Genomic DNA, 17,133 nt, shown 5'->3' on the forward strand with positions numbered 1-17,133 from the left:
GGGCTCTTCTAGCCATTGCCAGAACACAAGGTATTGCAGTAGCGAATTACCTGGACGATATCTTGGTACAGGCACCATCTTTTCGTCTAGCGGAAGAACATTTGAAGTCCCTTCTCAATCTTCTTCGATCACGTGAAGATAAACTTGGAAAAGAGTTTTCTTACTCCAAGTACAAGGGTGAATTTCCTAGGGACAATAATAGAATCCATATCCATGAGAATATTCCTCACAGATCAGAGATGTTGCAAGCTAGCTTCTGCGTGTCTTGCCCTCCAGGCCTCCTTGAGTCCCTCAGTGGCTCAGTGTATGGAGGTTCCTGTATGTACATCATTCCTTTTGCAAGATTCCATCTCAGACCCTTACAACTATGCATGCTGAGACAATGGAACGGCGACCATTCAGATCTGTCTCAACAGATTGTGCTGGACAACCTGTCGAGAGACTCACTCTCTTGGTGTCTCTGTCCAGATCATCTGTCTCAAGTCACATGCTTCTTGAGACCGTCCTGGGAGATTGTGACTACGGACGCAAGCCTTTCTGGCTGGGGAGCCGTTTGGGGTGCCAAGAATGCATAAGGGTTGTGGACTCAGGAGGAGTCATCCCTTCCGATCAATATATTGGAATTCCGGGCAATCTTCAATGCTTTGAAGGTTTGGCTCCTTCTGGGTTTGTCCCAGTTTATCAGATTCCAATCAGACAATATAATCTTGGTTGCCTACATCAACCATCAGGGGGGAACGAGGAGTCCCTTGGCGATGAGAGAGGTATCTCAGATACTAGAGTGGGCGGAGACTCACAGCTGTACGCTGTCAGCGATCCACGTTCCGGGTGTGGACAACTGGGAAGCGGACTTCCTCAGCAGACAATCTTTTCACCCAGGGGAATGGTCTCTCCACCCCGAGGTGTTTGCAGAGATATGCAGCGAGTGCGGGGCACCGAAGATGGATCTCATGGCATCCCGCCTCAATACCAAGCTACCCAGGTACAGGTCGAGGGATCCTCATGCGGAATTGATAGATGCCCTATCGGTACTATGGAGGTTCAGACTCATATATCTTTTTACTCCATTACCGCTTCTTCCTCGTGTTGGTGGCTCGCATCTAGCAGGAGCGAGCATCAGTGATTCTGATTCCTCCATCATGGCCGCAAAGGACGTAGTTTGCGGATCTGGTGGGGATGTCCTCATCTCCTCAGTGGAGGTTACCTTGTCGCAGAGATCTGCTGATACAGGGGCCCTTTGTTCATCAAAATCTAGTTTTGTAACAAGTTGATATTTATAAGAGAAACTGCAACAAAGTATCAATTGTACTGCAGTGTACGTCTTGCAAAACCACACTGTGAAGGCACAACACCGGGTAACACTACATGTCTATTTATAAACTTATTCAAATAGAAACATTGAGAAAGTGCCAATTCAGTGATATCACCTTGTTTACAGTCAAGGCCTTCACACGTGTGCTTTGCTGCCCTTCCCTGGTTCATATCCAGACTAGTGCCAAGTTAGTAACGTGAGCTAAGTTGAAGTGATAGTTGCTTTTTATCTTTATTTGTATTCCCGTTAGCAATTTACAATGGTGTTTTACATGATAAAAGAAACAACGGTTACCAGGGTGCATATTTGCTGATTGTTTAAAAACAGAAACAAGATAATGTTGACTAATGTTGACCAGAAAAAATCATGCAGGTGGCACTCAACATAAAAGCAAAAACCTTTATTGAAGAGCAACGTTTCGGGGCTTTTGCCCCTTTCTCAAGCTTGAGAAAGGGACAGGAGCCCTGAAACATTGCTCTTCAATAAAGGTTTTTGCTTTTATTTTGAGTGCCACCTACATGATTTTTTCTGGATTCTGTGGGCTCTATGAGGGGAGTCTGGCAGGTGTTGCACCTTTAACTTTTACTGAGCTGTGAATAAGTGAAGTGCTGATCCTTTATAACTGTAAGATAATGTTGACACTCATTGTCATTGTAGACACTCATGTTGACACAAATTTCGTGGATATCTCCCTTTCTTCTGATCGGAAGTAGAGAGATTCCCTGCACGTCACTGGTCTTTTAAAATTCAAATTTGGTCAATTTAGCAAGTGCTAACATTTTCTTACTTTTTTTTTTATCTCTCTATAGTATAATTTAATGCACATTAATACTCTTCTGATCAAATTTTCACCTAAATTTGTCCAGATTTTATTTAAATGTAAGCAGTTCAATGTCTCAATGTACTTTGAAATTGAAGCGTAGAACAAATAAACAATTGTGGATAAAATAAATAAATCATGGAATCGTTTAAACAAAATGTAATCAACATTTTTTATTCATCAAGGTAGCTACCTTATGCAGATCTACCAGCTGATCACACTTTTTCTACAATGGAAATAAAAATTTTCGCCTATAATAGACAACTGTACCAATGCTGTGACAAAACTGAATTTACGGCCAGAGCTAAGTTGTAGCTCATGCGCAGTTGAATATAGTGAGATTCGACTGTGTGAGGAAATCGGTGGCGCTCCTCTCTAGTAAGTCTATGGCGTGACCGATTCAGGACAGAAAGGTTGAGGTAGGGGCTGGAAGAAGTGGCTTTGAAGATGGGGCTGTCAGAAGAGGAGACCTAATTAGAAATTCAAATGTTAATATATGCTTTTTTTTTTTTAATCATTATTAAATTAAAGTTGATCTATACTCTAATATATACGATGTTTGGATATCAATTATTATTTTTTACGTTTTCTGTCCCTTTAAATGGTGGAACAGGTCAAAAAAGGCTAACTCAAAATTTAAGTTGTTTATTAAGTCCTTCAAAATATAGCTATTGGGTCGTTAGGTAATCGGCACATTAGACTACATACACAAAAAGGGTTTGCTGGAATAAACATATGAAAAAATATTACATTCAAAATGTCTAACACTTGTCAGTTTTTTAAAATAATATATTTTTATTTTTAGAATGGAAAGTTGTCTGCTGAAGTAGAACCTTTTATTCCACAGAAGAAGGGGACAGAAACACTTGCAATCCCAATGGCTCTTCCAAATGATACTGGTGGATTAGAAGCCACTCCCATTCCAAGCTACCTTATAACGTGTTATCCTTTTGTACAGGAAAACCAGTCCAATAGGTAATTTCTATTCATTTATTTTTAACACTAGATTGCAAGAGACATGGAACCCAAATGTTTTCTTTCATGATTCAGATATAGCATACAGATTTAAACAGCTATTACATTTATTTTAATTTTTGATTCCTTCTCTTGGTATCCTTTTGTTGAAGGAGCAGTAATGCCCTACTGGGAGCTAGCTGAACACCTTGAGTGAAACAATTACAAGATGCATTTATATGTATCCACCAATCAGCAGTTAGTTAATGGAAGACATTTGCAAAGTTGTTTAAAATTGCATGTTCGACCTGAATCATGAAAGTTTAAATTTTTCTTATATTTCACCTAGCTGTTAATTATATTTTCAAAAAGATATACCTATGTAGCTGTTATGATGCAGCAATGTATATTTCTGAATATGAAGTGCTGATTAAAGTTGTTTGCTCTTTCAGACAATTTCCACTTTATAACAATAATGTAAGGTGGCAACCGTCAACTTCAAACCCTGCTGGCCCCTACCTTGCTTATCCCATAATATCAACTCAACCTCCGATGTCCTCGGAGTACATGTACTATCAGTTAATGCCAGCACCCTGTGCCCAAGTCATGGGTTTCTACCACCCTTTTCCAACCACTTATACTACAACCCTTCAAGCAGCAAATTCTGTGTCAGTGGACTGTGGTGAAAGATCAAGCCAGCAAGCCCAGATCAATATGTTATCCAGTCAAAGAAACCGTAACCCCATCAGAGGACAACTTCTTCACAAAGTATGTTTGTAAATCACCTAGTAATTAAATGGATTGTTTATTTTCTTTGTTATTATTTACCTCTGTGTGTATGTATGTCCCTCAGATGCATACAGCTGATTAAAAGCATAAAATGAAGAGTTGTTTATAGCAGAACAGATTTTCCCTAGACATACATAAAACATGGAATTAAACCACACACTCATATTTCATGCCACTGGCAAGACTCACAGCTTTAGGTGCTTACCTTTAGACCTGTGCATTCAGAGGTTTTGGATACCTCAGAATACGGAATAAGGTGGCCGTTTGTGCTGGTTGGCTATTTTTGGAGCCAAATTTATACTTGTGAAGCAGCAACACACTAAAATTGGTGCAAATTCAGATTTTATTGTGTTGCTGTTTCACAAGTATAAATTAAGCACATAGTTAAGGTTGAGGGTTATATTATTAGAATGTGTACACCTTTTACAAAGCGTACCTCTACTGTAAACAGTCAAGCAAACCGCTGAAGACATTGGCATCTGGTGCCATATAGACAAGTGTTTTGACACTGATCATCTAGCACAATGTATGGGCATTTTAATACATAACTATATTATTTTTGTATAAGACTTTTTTTTTTTTTTTTACCTTTAGCCCCAAGGCAGAACATGCTGTAATCTGAGATATCATCACAGAAAATGCAGAAAGAGCGGGATACATGCATCACTGCTCCGCATCAGGTTATTCTCTTCAAACAGCGTTGTGTTCTGGCTGCACTATGCAAGTTTTTTCCTTAACACAACCAGAGTGAGCCACTGTTTGAAGAGAACAGTAAAATTTGGATCAGCAGAGTGGCTGTGCATTGATTGATTTTCATAAACCCCGCCCCTAGCCTTTCCTGGTCTGCAAAGCTTCTGAATGTAAGATGTTCTCTTGAGCAATGCACCTTTTAACCTTATAATTATGTGTTTAGACCAAGAGCAAAGGAAACAAATTTATTCAAGAAACATTTTAAAAACTTTTTTCTCTACAGCTAATTTGAAATGCAGTTTTCAACTACTACAATATATTATAAAACGTTAAGTAGTGCTTTATACTGCAGTTAATCAATACTTTACAATTTAACTGGTACTGTATTGTTACTGCCTAATTTAAAATTGATTCTCGGTTCTAGTGACCTGCAAAATCAATTTCACTAAAAAAAAATTGCAGAAAGTGAAAAAATATTCTGCCTCTAGGACCTTTAGTTTTATTTGAACTTGTGATAAATCTCATATTCCAACATATCTTACATGTGAAACGTACTGAAGTTTTTGGGCTGCATGTACTGTATCTAATTTTAATAAAAGGTGTATAGCTAAGAATGTTATCTTTTTATGTACATTTTACTATACTACATTTTTATTTTTTAAACGAAAGCAGCCACATCCAGCGATGCAACAAATTAAATGCAAAAGACCTCCAATGAAAAGTGTGGCTATACAAAAGGAATCCTGCTCATCAGGACCTGATCAACGTTCCAAAATTGTGCTACTGGTTGATGCTTGTCAACAAACAGGTAAGGATGGATAACCTGGATGTAAATACTTTGCTCTTGTTATATGTCGTTTGCAATTTTCTCTACTCTAGAGTCTCATTTAATCTTAGGTTACACTTTGAACACACCCATTAAAAAAAAGGTTAAATTTAAATTTCTTCTAAAGATATGGTGAGTCCACCGATTCATCTTAATTACTGTTGGGAATATCACTCCTCGCCAGCAGGGGGAGGCATAGAGCACCACAGTAAATATGTTAAGTATCACTTCCCTACCCATAAACCCCAGTCATTCATTTTGCCTCTCGTGCATGGAGGAGGTGAAGTTTAGCGTGTAATTAAGTTTTCTCCAACATAGGTGTGTCCGGTCCACGGCGTCATCCTTACTTGTGGGATATTCTCTTCCCCAACAGGAAATGGCAAAGAGCCCAGCAAAGCTGGTCACATGATCCCTCCTAGGCTCCGCCTACCCCAGTCATTCTCTTTGCCGTTGCACCGGCAACATCTCCACGGAGATGGTTAAGAGTTTTTTGGTGCTTAAATGTAGTTTTTATCCTTCAATCAAGTGTTTGTTATTTTAAAATAGTGCTGGTATGTACTATTTACTCTGAAACAGAAAAGAGATGAAGATTTCTGTTTGTAAGAGGAAGATGATTTTAGCAAACGTTACTAAAATCGATTGCTGTTTCCACACAGGACTGTTGAGATGAAGTAACTTCAGTTGGGGGAAACAGTTGGCAGACTTTTCTGCTTGAGGTATGACTGGCCACATTTCTAACAAGACTTTGTAATGCTGGAAGGCTGTCATTTCCCCTATAGAGACCGGTAAGCCATTTTCTTAGATTAAGTAAAAGAATAAAGGGCTTTATAAGGGCTTATAAAACTGGTAGACATTTTTCTGGGCTAAAACGATTACTTTGCTAAGCATATTTGGCAGATTATAACTCTTAATAGTTATTATAATCTTGGGGATTGTTGTTAAAAAAACGGCAGGCACTGTATTGGACACCTTTTTCAGATGGTGGCCTTTTCTAGTCATAGGCAGAGCCTCATTTTCGCGCCACTAATGCGCAGTTGTTTTTGGAAAGCAAGGCATGCAGATGCATGTGTGAGGAGCTAAGAACCACTGAAAAAGCTTATAGAAGGCGTCATTTGGTATCGTATTCCCCTCTGGGCTTGGTTGGGTCTCAGCAAAGCAGATACCTGGGACTGTATAGGGGTTAAATGTAAAAACGGCTCCGGTTCCGTTATTTTAATTTTGGTGAATTTTGAACAATTCCTTCATGCTTTTTCACATATTCAGTAATAAAGTGTGTTCTGTTTAAAATTTAAAGTGACAGTAACGGTTTTATTTTAAAACGTTTTTTTGTGCTTTGTTGACTAGTTTAAGCCTGTTTAACATGTCTGAACCATCAGATTAGCGATGTTCTATATGTATGAAAGCCAAGGTTTCTCCCCATTTAAATATATGTGATGATTGTGACATAGTGTCCAAACAAAGTAGGGACAATGATGCCACAGATAATGATATTGCCCAAGATGATTCCTCAAATGAGGGGAGTAAGCATGGTACTGCATCATCCCCTTCTGTGTCTACACCAGTTTTGCCCACACAAGAGGCCCCTAGTACATCTAGTGCGCCAATACTTATTACCATGCAACAATTAACGGCTGTTATGGATAATTCTATTGCAAACATTTTATCTAAAATGCCTACTTATCAGAGAAAGCGCGATTGCTCTGTTTTAAACACTGAAGAGCAAGAGGACGCTGATGATAACGGTTCTGACATACCCTCACACCAATCTGAAGGGGCCAGGAGGGAGGTTTTGTCTGAGGGAGAAATTTCAGATTCAGGAAAAATTTCTCAACAAGCTGAACCTGATGTTGTAACATTTAAATTTAAATTAGAACATCTCCGCGCACTGCTTAAGGAGGTATTATCTACTCTGGATGATTGTGACAATTTGGTCATTCCAGAGAAATTATGTAAGATGGACAAGTTCCTAGAGGTTCCGGTGCCCCCCGATGCTTTTCCTATACCCAAGCGGGTGGCGGACATAGTAAATAAGGAGTGGGAAAGGGCCGGCATACCTTTTGTTCCTCCCCCTATATTTAAGAAATGATTTCCTATAGTCGACCCCAGAAAGGACTTATGGCAGACAGTCCCCAAGGTCGAGGGGGCGGTCTCTACTCTAAACAAACGCACTACTATTCCCATAGAAGATAGTTGTGCTTTCAAAGATCCTATGGATAAAAAATTAGAGGGTTTGCTTAAAAAGATGTTTGTTCAGCAAGGTTACCTTCTACAACCAATTTCATGCATTGTTCCTGTCACTACGGCAGCGTGTTTCTGGTTCGAAGAACTAGAAAAGTCGCTCAATAAAGAATCTTCGTATGAGGAGGTTATGGACAGAGTTCAAGCACTTAAATTGGCTAACTCTTTTATTTTAGATGCCGCTTTGCAATTAGCTAGATTAGCGGCGAAAAATTCAGGGTTTGCTATCGTGGCGCGCAGAGCGCTTTTGGCTAAAGTCTTGGTCAGCGGATGTGTCTTCCAAGACAAAATTGCTTATCATCCCTTTCAAGGGTAAAAACACTGTTTGGTCCTGATTTGAAAGAGATTATTTCAGACATCACCGGGGGAAAGGGCCACGCCCTTCCTCAGGATAGGTCTTTTAAGGCTAAAAATAAGCCTAATTTTCGTCCCTTTCGCAGAAACGGACCAGCCTCTAATTCTACATCCTCTAAGCAAGAGGGTAATACTTCTCAACCCAAACCAGCCTGGAGACCGATGCAAGGCTGGAACAAGGGTAAGCAGGCCAAGAAGCCTGCCACTGCTACCAAAACAGCATGAAGGGATGGCCCCCAATCCGGGACCGGATCTGGTGGGGGGCAGACTTTCTCTCTTTGCTCAGGCTTGGGCAAGAGATCTTCAGGATCCTTGGGCACTAGAAATAGTTTCTCAGGGTTATCTCCTGGAATTCAAGGAACTACCCCCAAGGGGAAGGTTCCACAGGTCTCAATTATCTTCAAACCAAATAAAAAGACAGGCATTCTTACATTGTGTAGAAGACCTGTTAAAGATGGGAGTAATTCATCCAGTTCCAATAGGAGAACAAGGGATGGGGTTTTACTCCAACCTGTTCATAGTTCCCAAAAAAGAGGGAACATTCAGACCAATTTAGATCTCAAGATCCTAAACAAATTTCTCAGGGTTCCATCGTTCAAAATGGAAACCATTCGAACGATCCTTCCTACCATCCAGGAAGGTCAATTTATGACCACGGTGGATTTAAAGGATGCGTACCTACATATTCCTATCCACAAGGAACATCATCAGTTCCTAAGGTTCGCTTTTCTGGACAAGCATTACCAGTTTGTGGCACTTCCATTCGGATTAGCCACTGCTCCGAGAATTTTCACAAAGGTACTAGGGTCCCTTCTAGCGGTTCTAAGACCAAGGGGCATTGCAGTAGTACCGTACTTGGACGACATCCTGATTCAAGCGTCGTCTCTGTCAAAAGCAAAGGCTCATACGGACATCGTCCTAGCCTTTCTCAGATCTCACGGATGGAAAGTGAACATAGAAAAAAGTTCTCTGTCCCCGTCAACAAGAGTTCCCTTCTTGGGAACAATAATAGATTCCTTAGAAATGAGGATTTTTCTGACAGAGGTCAGAAAATCAAAACTTCTAAGCTCTTGTCAAGTACTTCATTCTGTTCTTCGTCCTTCCATAGCGCAGTGCATGGAAGTAATAGGATTGATGGTTGCAGCAATGGACATAGTTCCTTTCGCACGAATTCATCTAAGACCATTACAACTGTGCATGCTCAGACAGTGGAATGGGGACTATACAGACTTGTCTCCGACGATTCAAGTAGATCAAAGGACCAGAGATTCACTCCGTTGGTGGCTGATCCTGGACAACCTGTCACAGGGAATGAGCTTCCGCAGACCAGAGTGGGTCATTGTCACGACCGACGCCAGTCTGGTGGGCTGGGGCGCGGTCTGGGAACCCCTGGAAGCTCAGGGTCTATGGTCTCGGGAAGAATCTCTTCTCCCGATAAACATTCTGGAACTGAGAGCGATATTCAATGCTCTCAAAGCTTGGCCTCATCTAGCAAAGGCCAAATTCATAAGGTTTCAATCAGACAACATGACGACTGTTGCATATATCAACCATCAGGGGGGAACAAGGAGTTCCCTGGCGATGGAGGAAGTGACCAAGATAATTCAATGGGCGGAGGATCACTCCTGCCACTTGTCTGCAATCCACATCCCAGGAGTGGAAAATTGGGAAGCGGATTTTCTGAGTCGTCAGACATTCCATCCGGGGGAGTGGGAACTCCATCCGGAAATCTTTGCCCAAATAACTCAATTATGGGGCATTCCAGACATGGATCTGATGGCCTCTCGTCAGAACTTCAAGGTTCCTTGTTACGGGTCCAGATCCAGGGATCCCAAGGCGACTCTAGTGGATGCACTAGAAGCACCTTGGACCTTCAACCTAGCTTATGTATTCCCACCGTTTCCTCTCATTCCCAGGCTGGTAGCCAGGATCAATCAGGAGAGGGCTTCGGTGATCTTGATAGCTCCTGCGTGGCCATGCAGGACTTGGTATGCAGACCTGGTGAATATGTCATCGGCTCCACCATGGAAGCTACCTTTTGAGACAGGACCTTCTTGTTCAAGGTCCATTCGAACATCCGAATCTGGTTTCCCTCCAACTGACTGCTTGGAGATTGAACGCTTGATTTTATCAAAGCGTGGGTTTTCAGATTCTGTAATAGATACTCTGATTCAGGCTAGAAAGCCTGTAACTAGAAAAATTTACCATAAAATATGGAAAAAAATATATCTGTTGGTGTGAATCTAAAGGATTCCCATGAAACAAGATAAAAATTCCTAAGATTCTATCCTTTCTACAAGAAGGTTTGGAGAAAGGATTATCTGCAAGTTCTCTGAAGGGACAGATCTCTGCTTTATCTGTTTTACTTCACAAAAGGCTGGCAGCTGTGCCAGACGTTCAAGCGTTTGTTCAGGCTCTGGTTAGAATCAAGCCTGTTTACAGACCTTTGACTCCTCCCTGGAGTCTTAATCTAGTTCTTTCAGTTCTTCAAGGGGTTCCGTTTGAACCCTTACATTCCGTAGATATTAAGTTATTATCTTGGAAAGTTTTGTTTTTGGTTGCAATTTCTTCTGCTAGAAGAGTTTCTGAGTTATCTGCTCTGCAGTGTTCTCCGCCCTATCTGGTGTTCCATGCAGATAAGGTGGTTTTGCGTACTAAGCCTGGTTTTCTTCCGAAAGTTGTTTCCAACAAAAATATTAACCAGGAGATAGTTGTACCTGCTTTGTGTCCGAATCCAGTTTCAAAGAAGGAACGTTTGTTACACAATTTGGACGTAGTCCGTGCTCTAAAATTCTATTTAGAGGCCACTAAAGATTTCAGACAAACATCTTCTGTGTTTGTTGTTTATTCTGGTAAAAGGAGAGGTCAAAAAGCAACTTCTACCTCTCTTTCTTTTTGGCTTAAAAGCATTATCCGATTGGCTTATGAGACTGCCGGACGGCAGCCTCCTGAAAGAATCACAGCTCATTCCACTAGGGCTGTGGCTTCCACATGGGCCTTCAAGAACGAGGCTTCTGTTGACCAGATATGTAAGGCAGCGACTTGGTCTTCACTGCACACTTTTGCCAAATTTTACAAATTTGATACTTTTGCTTCTTCAGAGGCTATTTTTGGGAGAAAGGTTTTGCAAGCCGTGGTGCCTTCCATTTAGGTGACCTGATTTGCTCCCTCCCTTCATCCGTGTCCTAAAGCTTTGGTATTGGTTCCCACAAGTAAGGATGACGCTGTGGACCGGACACACCTATGTTGGAGAAAACAGAATTTATGCTTACCTGATAAATTACTTTCTCCAACGGTGTGTCCGGTCCACGGCCCGCCCTGGTTTTCTTAATCAGGTCTGTTGAATTATTTTTTCTAACTACAGTCACCACGGTATCATATGGTTTCTCCTATGCATATTTCCTCCTGTACGTCGGTCGAATGACTGGGGTAGGCGGAGCCTAGGAGGGATCATGTGACCAGCTTTGCTGGGCTCTTTGCCATTTCCTGTTGGGGAAGAGAATATCCCACAAGTAAGGATGACGCCGTGGACCGGACACACCGTTGGAGAAAGTAATTTATCAGGTAAGCATAAATTCTGTTTTTTCTGAAGATGGATTACCTCAAGCAAGTTTACAGGGTATAGCTATGCTCCACATTAAACTTTGCGGTTGAGCTGTGGTGGCTTTAAAGCAGTGAGGAACTTGCAAAGAGGTGCTTGCTGCGTTTCCCCACATTGGTATCTGAGGTTAGGGCAGCAAAGTTGGTTACTTTATCTGCATTCTGGCCAGGTCTCTGTGAGGAAGAGGTGTCCTCTAGGGACTGTCTTCATGTTGGACAGCTGAGTAGGTAAGTGCTGGTCTTCCAGGTGGGAAAAGGGGCACTTGATAATGTTTCTACCTTGCTATGTGTATAGGGACTATAATAGCTCACACTGGTGTAAGTCCCCTATATATTTCCGTATGGAAGAGGATAGCTGTAGGTATTGAAACCACCTTATCTCTATTGGTGTCAGTTTGTCCTGAATCTGAGTATGTCATAATTTTGTTGTTAAGTAGAATGTCCGCTACTCTGTACAGCCCTTTATTGGCCCATTTGTCTATAGTAACATGAAGTTCTTTAGGTAAAAATTTTCTAAGTGGGATCATCACTGTTTGTAGAGGTAGTATTTTGTTGTGTGTCGTTATCCATTTCTTAACTTGTCTGGTGGATGCATATGTCGGAGATCTGTATGTAAGTGTACAATCTGTTTGATCACTCCACAAGATGTCATCCACCTGTGGCAGACCCTCTATCTCCGCCTCCACTTTACGCCAGAGTATATCCCCCTGTCTTCTCCCTATCAGCATTGTTTGGGATATTCTTGCTGCTTTATAATAATCTAACAAGTTTGGGATGCCCACTCCCCCCAGAGTTTTATGATGTGTCAGTGTATTTGATGGAATTCTTGCTTTTTAGCTACCTCTAACATAAGCTATTAGTTCTTTCTGCAGTGTGGAAAATTCCAGGGTTTGGATTGGTATGGGCAAAGTTCGAAATAAGTAAAGTAGTCGTGGGAAAATGTTCATTTTGACTGCGGAAAGGCGGTCATACCAAGAAAAGGTGTATCTCTTCCATTTCTGGAGGTCTTGTCTTATGGATTTATAGAGTGGTATGTAGTTATATTTATACAATAGATTGAACTGTGTCGTCAGTTGTATCCCCAGGTATTTGAGAGAGTGTTTTACCCACTTAAATTCAAAATTAAGTTCTATGGTTTTCTTAGTATGCGGGGGGTAGAGCTATTGGTAGTGCCTCACACTTCTGAAGATTAATTTTATATCCTGAGATCTTTGAAAATCTATTGAGAATATTATATAAGTTCGGGAGAGATATCAAGGGCTTTGTGATTGTAACTAAGATATCATCTGCAAACAGGGTCATTTTGTAGTCATGATTAGCTATTTTTGCACCGGTTATGTCTGGGGACACATGTTTAAACCTTAAAGGGACATTCAAGTCAAAATTAAACTTTTGTTATTCAGATAGAGCATGCAATTTTAAACAACTTTCCAATTTACTTCCATTAACAAAATGTGCACAGTCTTTTTATATTTAAACTTTTTGAGTCACAAGCTCCTTTTGAGCATGTGCAAGAATTCACAGAATAAAACGTGTATTCATTTGTGATTGGCTGATGGCAGTCACATGGTACTTGTATGCTTTTGTGAATGGCTGATGGCTGTCACATGGTACGTGTATGCATTCGTGATTGGCTGATGGCTGTCACATGATAAGGGGGAGTGGAAATAGACATTACTTTTAAAATTGTCAGAAACAAAATGTACTACTCATTTGAAGTTCAGACTAAGTGCTATTGCATTCTCTTGTTATCTGGTCTAATTTGTTGATTATGCAAATCTACTGTGTTGACTGGTCCTTTAATATTATAAATAACAGGTTATTAGATGTTTACTCCTGGAGTATATAATTTAGTTTGGAAATTTATAGAGAAATGCTTAAATAATGCATTAGACTTTTTAACTAAAACCCTTAGATTTTAGTTGACTAAAATCTACTGGAGATTTAGTTGACTAAAACTAGACTAAAACTAAAATGGCATTTTAGTCAAAAGACTAAGACTAAATTGAAATTTGCCGTCAAAATTAACACTGATTCAGAGTGTATTCTTGTTTAGAATATCTTACTTTTGTTTATGTCTTGGGTCTGGGCATTTATTCACTACGCATAGCTTTTTAAAGTAGCCTTTACAGTAAAAAAAGCACCTAAATTTACCATAAACACATTAGGGAATAACAATTTTACAGTGAACTGTCCCTTTAAAGCAATGGATATAGTATTCTTTTAGATTTACTTACTATTCTGCTGATGTCTTATAAGTAAATGTTGGATGTAATGCCCACAAAAAGTTTGGCTACCAAGTCTGCATTATACTTACTGCTTTAAAAAGAAAACACTAGAAACTCTGAAAATTGACATTCAAATAGACATTCTAAGCTTCTAAATGCTCCAGACTCACTATGTTCACAGTTGATTGACAGTGTTAAAGCAAAAGTCTATAAGGTGTGGCCATTGTTTGGCCATTGGGTTTTATAATATAACAAATATTCTTTGTGTTATTCTTTTGTGTTTTTGTCTACACTTACACTTTTTATTTCTTTGTATGCATAATGTAATCTGTTTTATTAGTCCACTTGTTCTCTCCTCACAACCTGCAACAAAACCTAGTAAACATAATATATAAATACAAATACATTCTATTAACTTGTTAAAAAGCCTTGTAACATGTTTAGCAATTGACCACAAAGTGCTGCGAGGATTGAACAATAATTCCACCTGTTTTATGACAATTTAAAAAAAAAATTGTAATTTTTAAAACAATGCATATTTACCTCCATAATATTATTGCGCTTAAATTGATGGTAATTTTTCCACTTTTTATAATCAGATCCTGAATGTTAGTGATATTTTAGATGGACTTTAATTGATCAATTATAATGAAGATTCACTATAACTTTCTTTTTAATCTAGTTGTGCCATTCTAATACCCTGCACTCCTGCCACCCACTTCAGCAGTAATATTTTGTTTGTGAGCTAACGGTTTGAATTGTTCTCCAATCAGCGTTCTAGCTACAACAAAAGTGCCATATTTATAGAGCTCTGATTAGATAACAATTCAAACTGTTCGCTCACAAAAAATATTACTTTTGAAGTAAGCGGCCTGAGCATGCAGTATTAGAATGGCATGGCTAGTTTAATAAGTAAGTTATAGCACATCTTCATTAGAAGTGATCAAATAAAGTCCATCTAAAATATCACTAACATTCAGGATCTGATTATAAAAAGTGGAAAGTTTACCATCATTTTCCATCTTAATATGAGGAGAGTCCACGGCTTCATTCCTTACTTGTGGGAATACAGAAACTGTCCACCAGGAGGCGGCAAAAACACCCCAGCCAAAGGCTTAAATACCTACCCCACACTCCTCATCCCCCAGTCATTCTTTGCCTTTCGTCACCGGAGAATGGCAGAGAAGTGTCGGAAGATTTGGAGTAGTCTCTTATGGAGGGTAGTACTCTTAGGTATGGGACTGTAGTTTTAAGTAGTCTTGTCAGTTTCTCAGTGAGAGCATTGACGAAAGTTAGGGGCTGGTGATGCAGGGAGATGCAGGTCTTTCTGCAAAACCATCCAGACTCTTATTAACAGCTCCTAAGCAATCAGTGTTGACGAGTGTCACTTCCTGCTTCTATCACTCAAGTCCGTGTGAGGCTACAAGAACTTGATAGGCTGTTTGTCTGTTCCACGGCAGAGAATCCGGTAAGATTTATCTCATATGATAACGTAAGAAGACAGGGTCATAGTGTGACTTTTTTTATCTGTATGGAATCAAGGGTTAATATATTCGGAAGGAGGTTATTGAACAGAGGGGATTTATACATAACTTGCTTTATTATGTTTTATGCTGCGATATGTGTGAGATGAGGCTCAGGAGGATGTGGAACATTTTAGGTTTTACTTTAGTTTTTGAGATATCTTTGGGGCCTGTTATTTTTGGTGCGTTTTCTCTCCTGGAGCAGGGGTCGTCCTGCATGGCACTCCATGTTACCGGGTGTGGTCTCTTTGACTTCCTTTTTCCTGACCATGCAGTTTACAGGCGAAGCGGTTTCTCTGTGGGGCCTGGGTCATAGGAGTTGGTGAGTGCCCCGGCCATTGGGGATATAAAGGTGCCATTTATCTTATTCTATTGTCCGTCTTAAAAGCGCAAGCTATGGAGAACACTGATGCGTTAGAGGGTACTCCCTCTTTTCCTAAACCTAATACCTGTTTTTATTTTGAGGAGGCTACGGTATACCCGCCTGCTCAATTATGTTGCACATGCCCCGATAAGGTAATTATTTCTAAAAAGATAAAGATGTTTAGTACCACTGAGCCGTCCACCTCTGAGAGGTCTCCGTCCTGTGAGGTGTGTTCCCTGCATTCCTCTCCTACTACACATGCAGCCTCCCATTGCACTGCTAATCCTCCTTCGGGAGGAGCCCTCTTGCCGCCAGACTTTTCTTAACAGTTACAAACGGCAGTGTCTACGGCTTTCAGTGCTTTACCTCGCCCTGCTAAGCGCAAGCGAGAGGTCAAATATTGCTATCCCTCCCAGGGGTCATCTACCAATTTGTTGATTTTTTCTGATACTAGGTTATCCACTGATGAAGACGCCTCTGATAGTTCAGAGGAGGCTCTTTCTGGGATGGAATCTGCTGACTCTAAACCTCCGGCTGCTGAGGAACCAGACTTTAGATTTAGGATTGAGCATGCTTTCTGTTAAAGGTAGTATTGGCTACGTTAGAGGTTCCAGAACCTAAATTACCAAAGGAACCTTCTATTCCTAAACTTGAAAAGGTTTATGAGGACAGGGTGGTGCCACAGACTTTCCCGGTTCCTGTAAAGATGGCAAATATTAAGAATGAATGTGAGAGACTTGGATTTTCTTTTTCCTCCTCTTCTTTTAAGAAATTGTTCCCCGTTCCAGACTCTCAATTAGAGTTGTGGGGGTCTGTCACTAAGGTGGATGGAGCTATCTCCACGCTTGCTAAGTGCACCACTATCCCGCTTGAGGATAGTTCGTTGTTTAAGGAGCCCATGGATAAGAGGCTAAAAACTCTATTCCGAAAAATGTTTCAGCACATGGGGTATTTGTTTCAGCCTGCAGCGGCGGTTGCGGTAGCTGGAGCCGCTACCTGTTGTTGCGACTCTCTATTGCAGATGATCGAGGTGGAAACTCCCCTCAACGAAATACCGGAAAGAATTAAGGCCTTAAGGGTAGCTAATTCTTTCATCTGTGATGCAAACAAATTATTCACCTGACGGCAAAGACATCAGGTTTTTCTGTTCTAACCTGTAGGGCTCTCTGGCTGAAGTCTTGGTCTGCGGACATGACTTCAAAATCTAGATTGCTTTCCCTTCCATTTAAGGGGAAGATTCTTTTTGGTCCAGGCCTGGACTCTATCATATCCACGGTCACTGTGGGCAAGGGTGCCTTTCTACCGCAGGATAAGAAGAATAAACCTAAAGGACAAGGTCCTAATTTTCGTCCCTTTCGTTCCGATAAATCCCAACGCCAGGAGCCCTACGCGACGCATGATCAGTACAAGGGAACTTGGAAACCATCTCAGTCTT

General features: G+C 40.7%; 1 protein-coding gene across 2 annotated transcripts in view; it reads left to right on the top strand.

Annotated features, from left to right (window-relative positions):
* The window catches only part of SECISBP2L (SECIS binding protein 2 like), a 407,516-nt gene that overhangs the window by 89,436 nt on the left and 300,947 nt on the right, over positions 1 to 17,133 (top strand). Inside the window, exons 2-4 of one of the 2 annotated variants that reach the window (XM_053717458.1) lie at positions 2,938 to 3,107; positions 3,539 to 3,854; positions 5,238 to 5,373. In XM_053717458.1, coding sequence (XP_053573433.1) covers positions 2,938 to 3,107; positions 3,539 to 3,854; positions 5,238 to 5,373 — 622 coding nt within the window. Of the gene's footprint in view, positions 1 to 2,937; positions 3,108 to 3,538; positions 3,855 to 5,234; positions 5,374 to 17,133 lie in introns of both variants that reach the window. The other variant, XM_053717457.1, reaches the window with a different exon arrangement.

Source organism: Bombina bombina, chromosome 6, assembly GCF_027579735.1.
Source record: "Bombina bombina isolate aBomBom1 chromosome 6, aBomBom1.pri, whole genome shotgun sequence".
Taxonomy (NCBI): domain Eukaryota; kingdom Metazoa; phylum Chordata; class Amphibia; order Anura; family Bombinatoridae; genus Bombina; species Bombina bombina.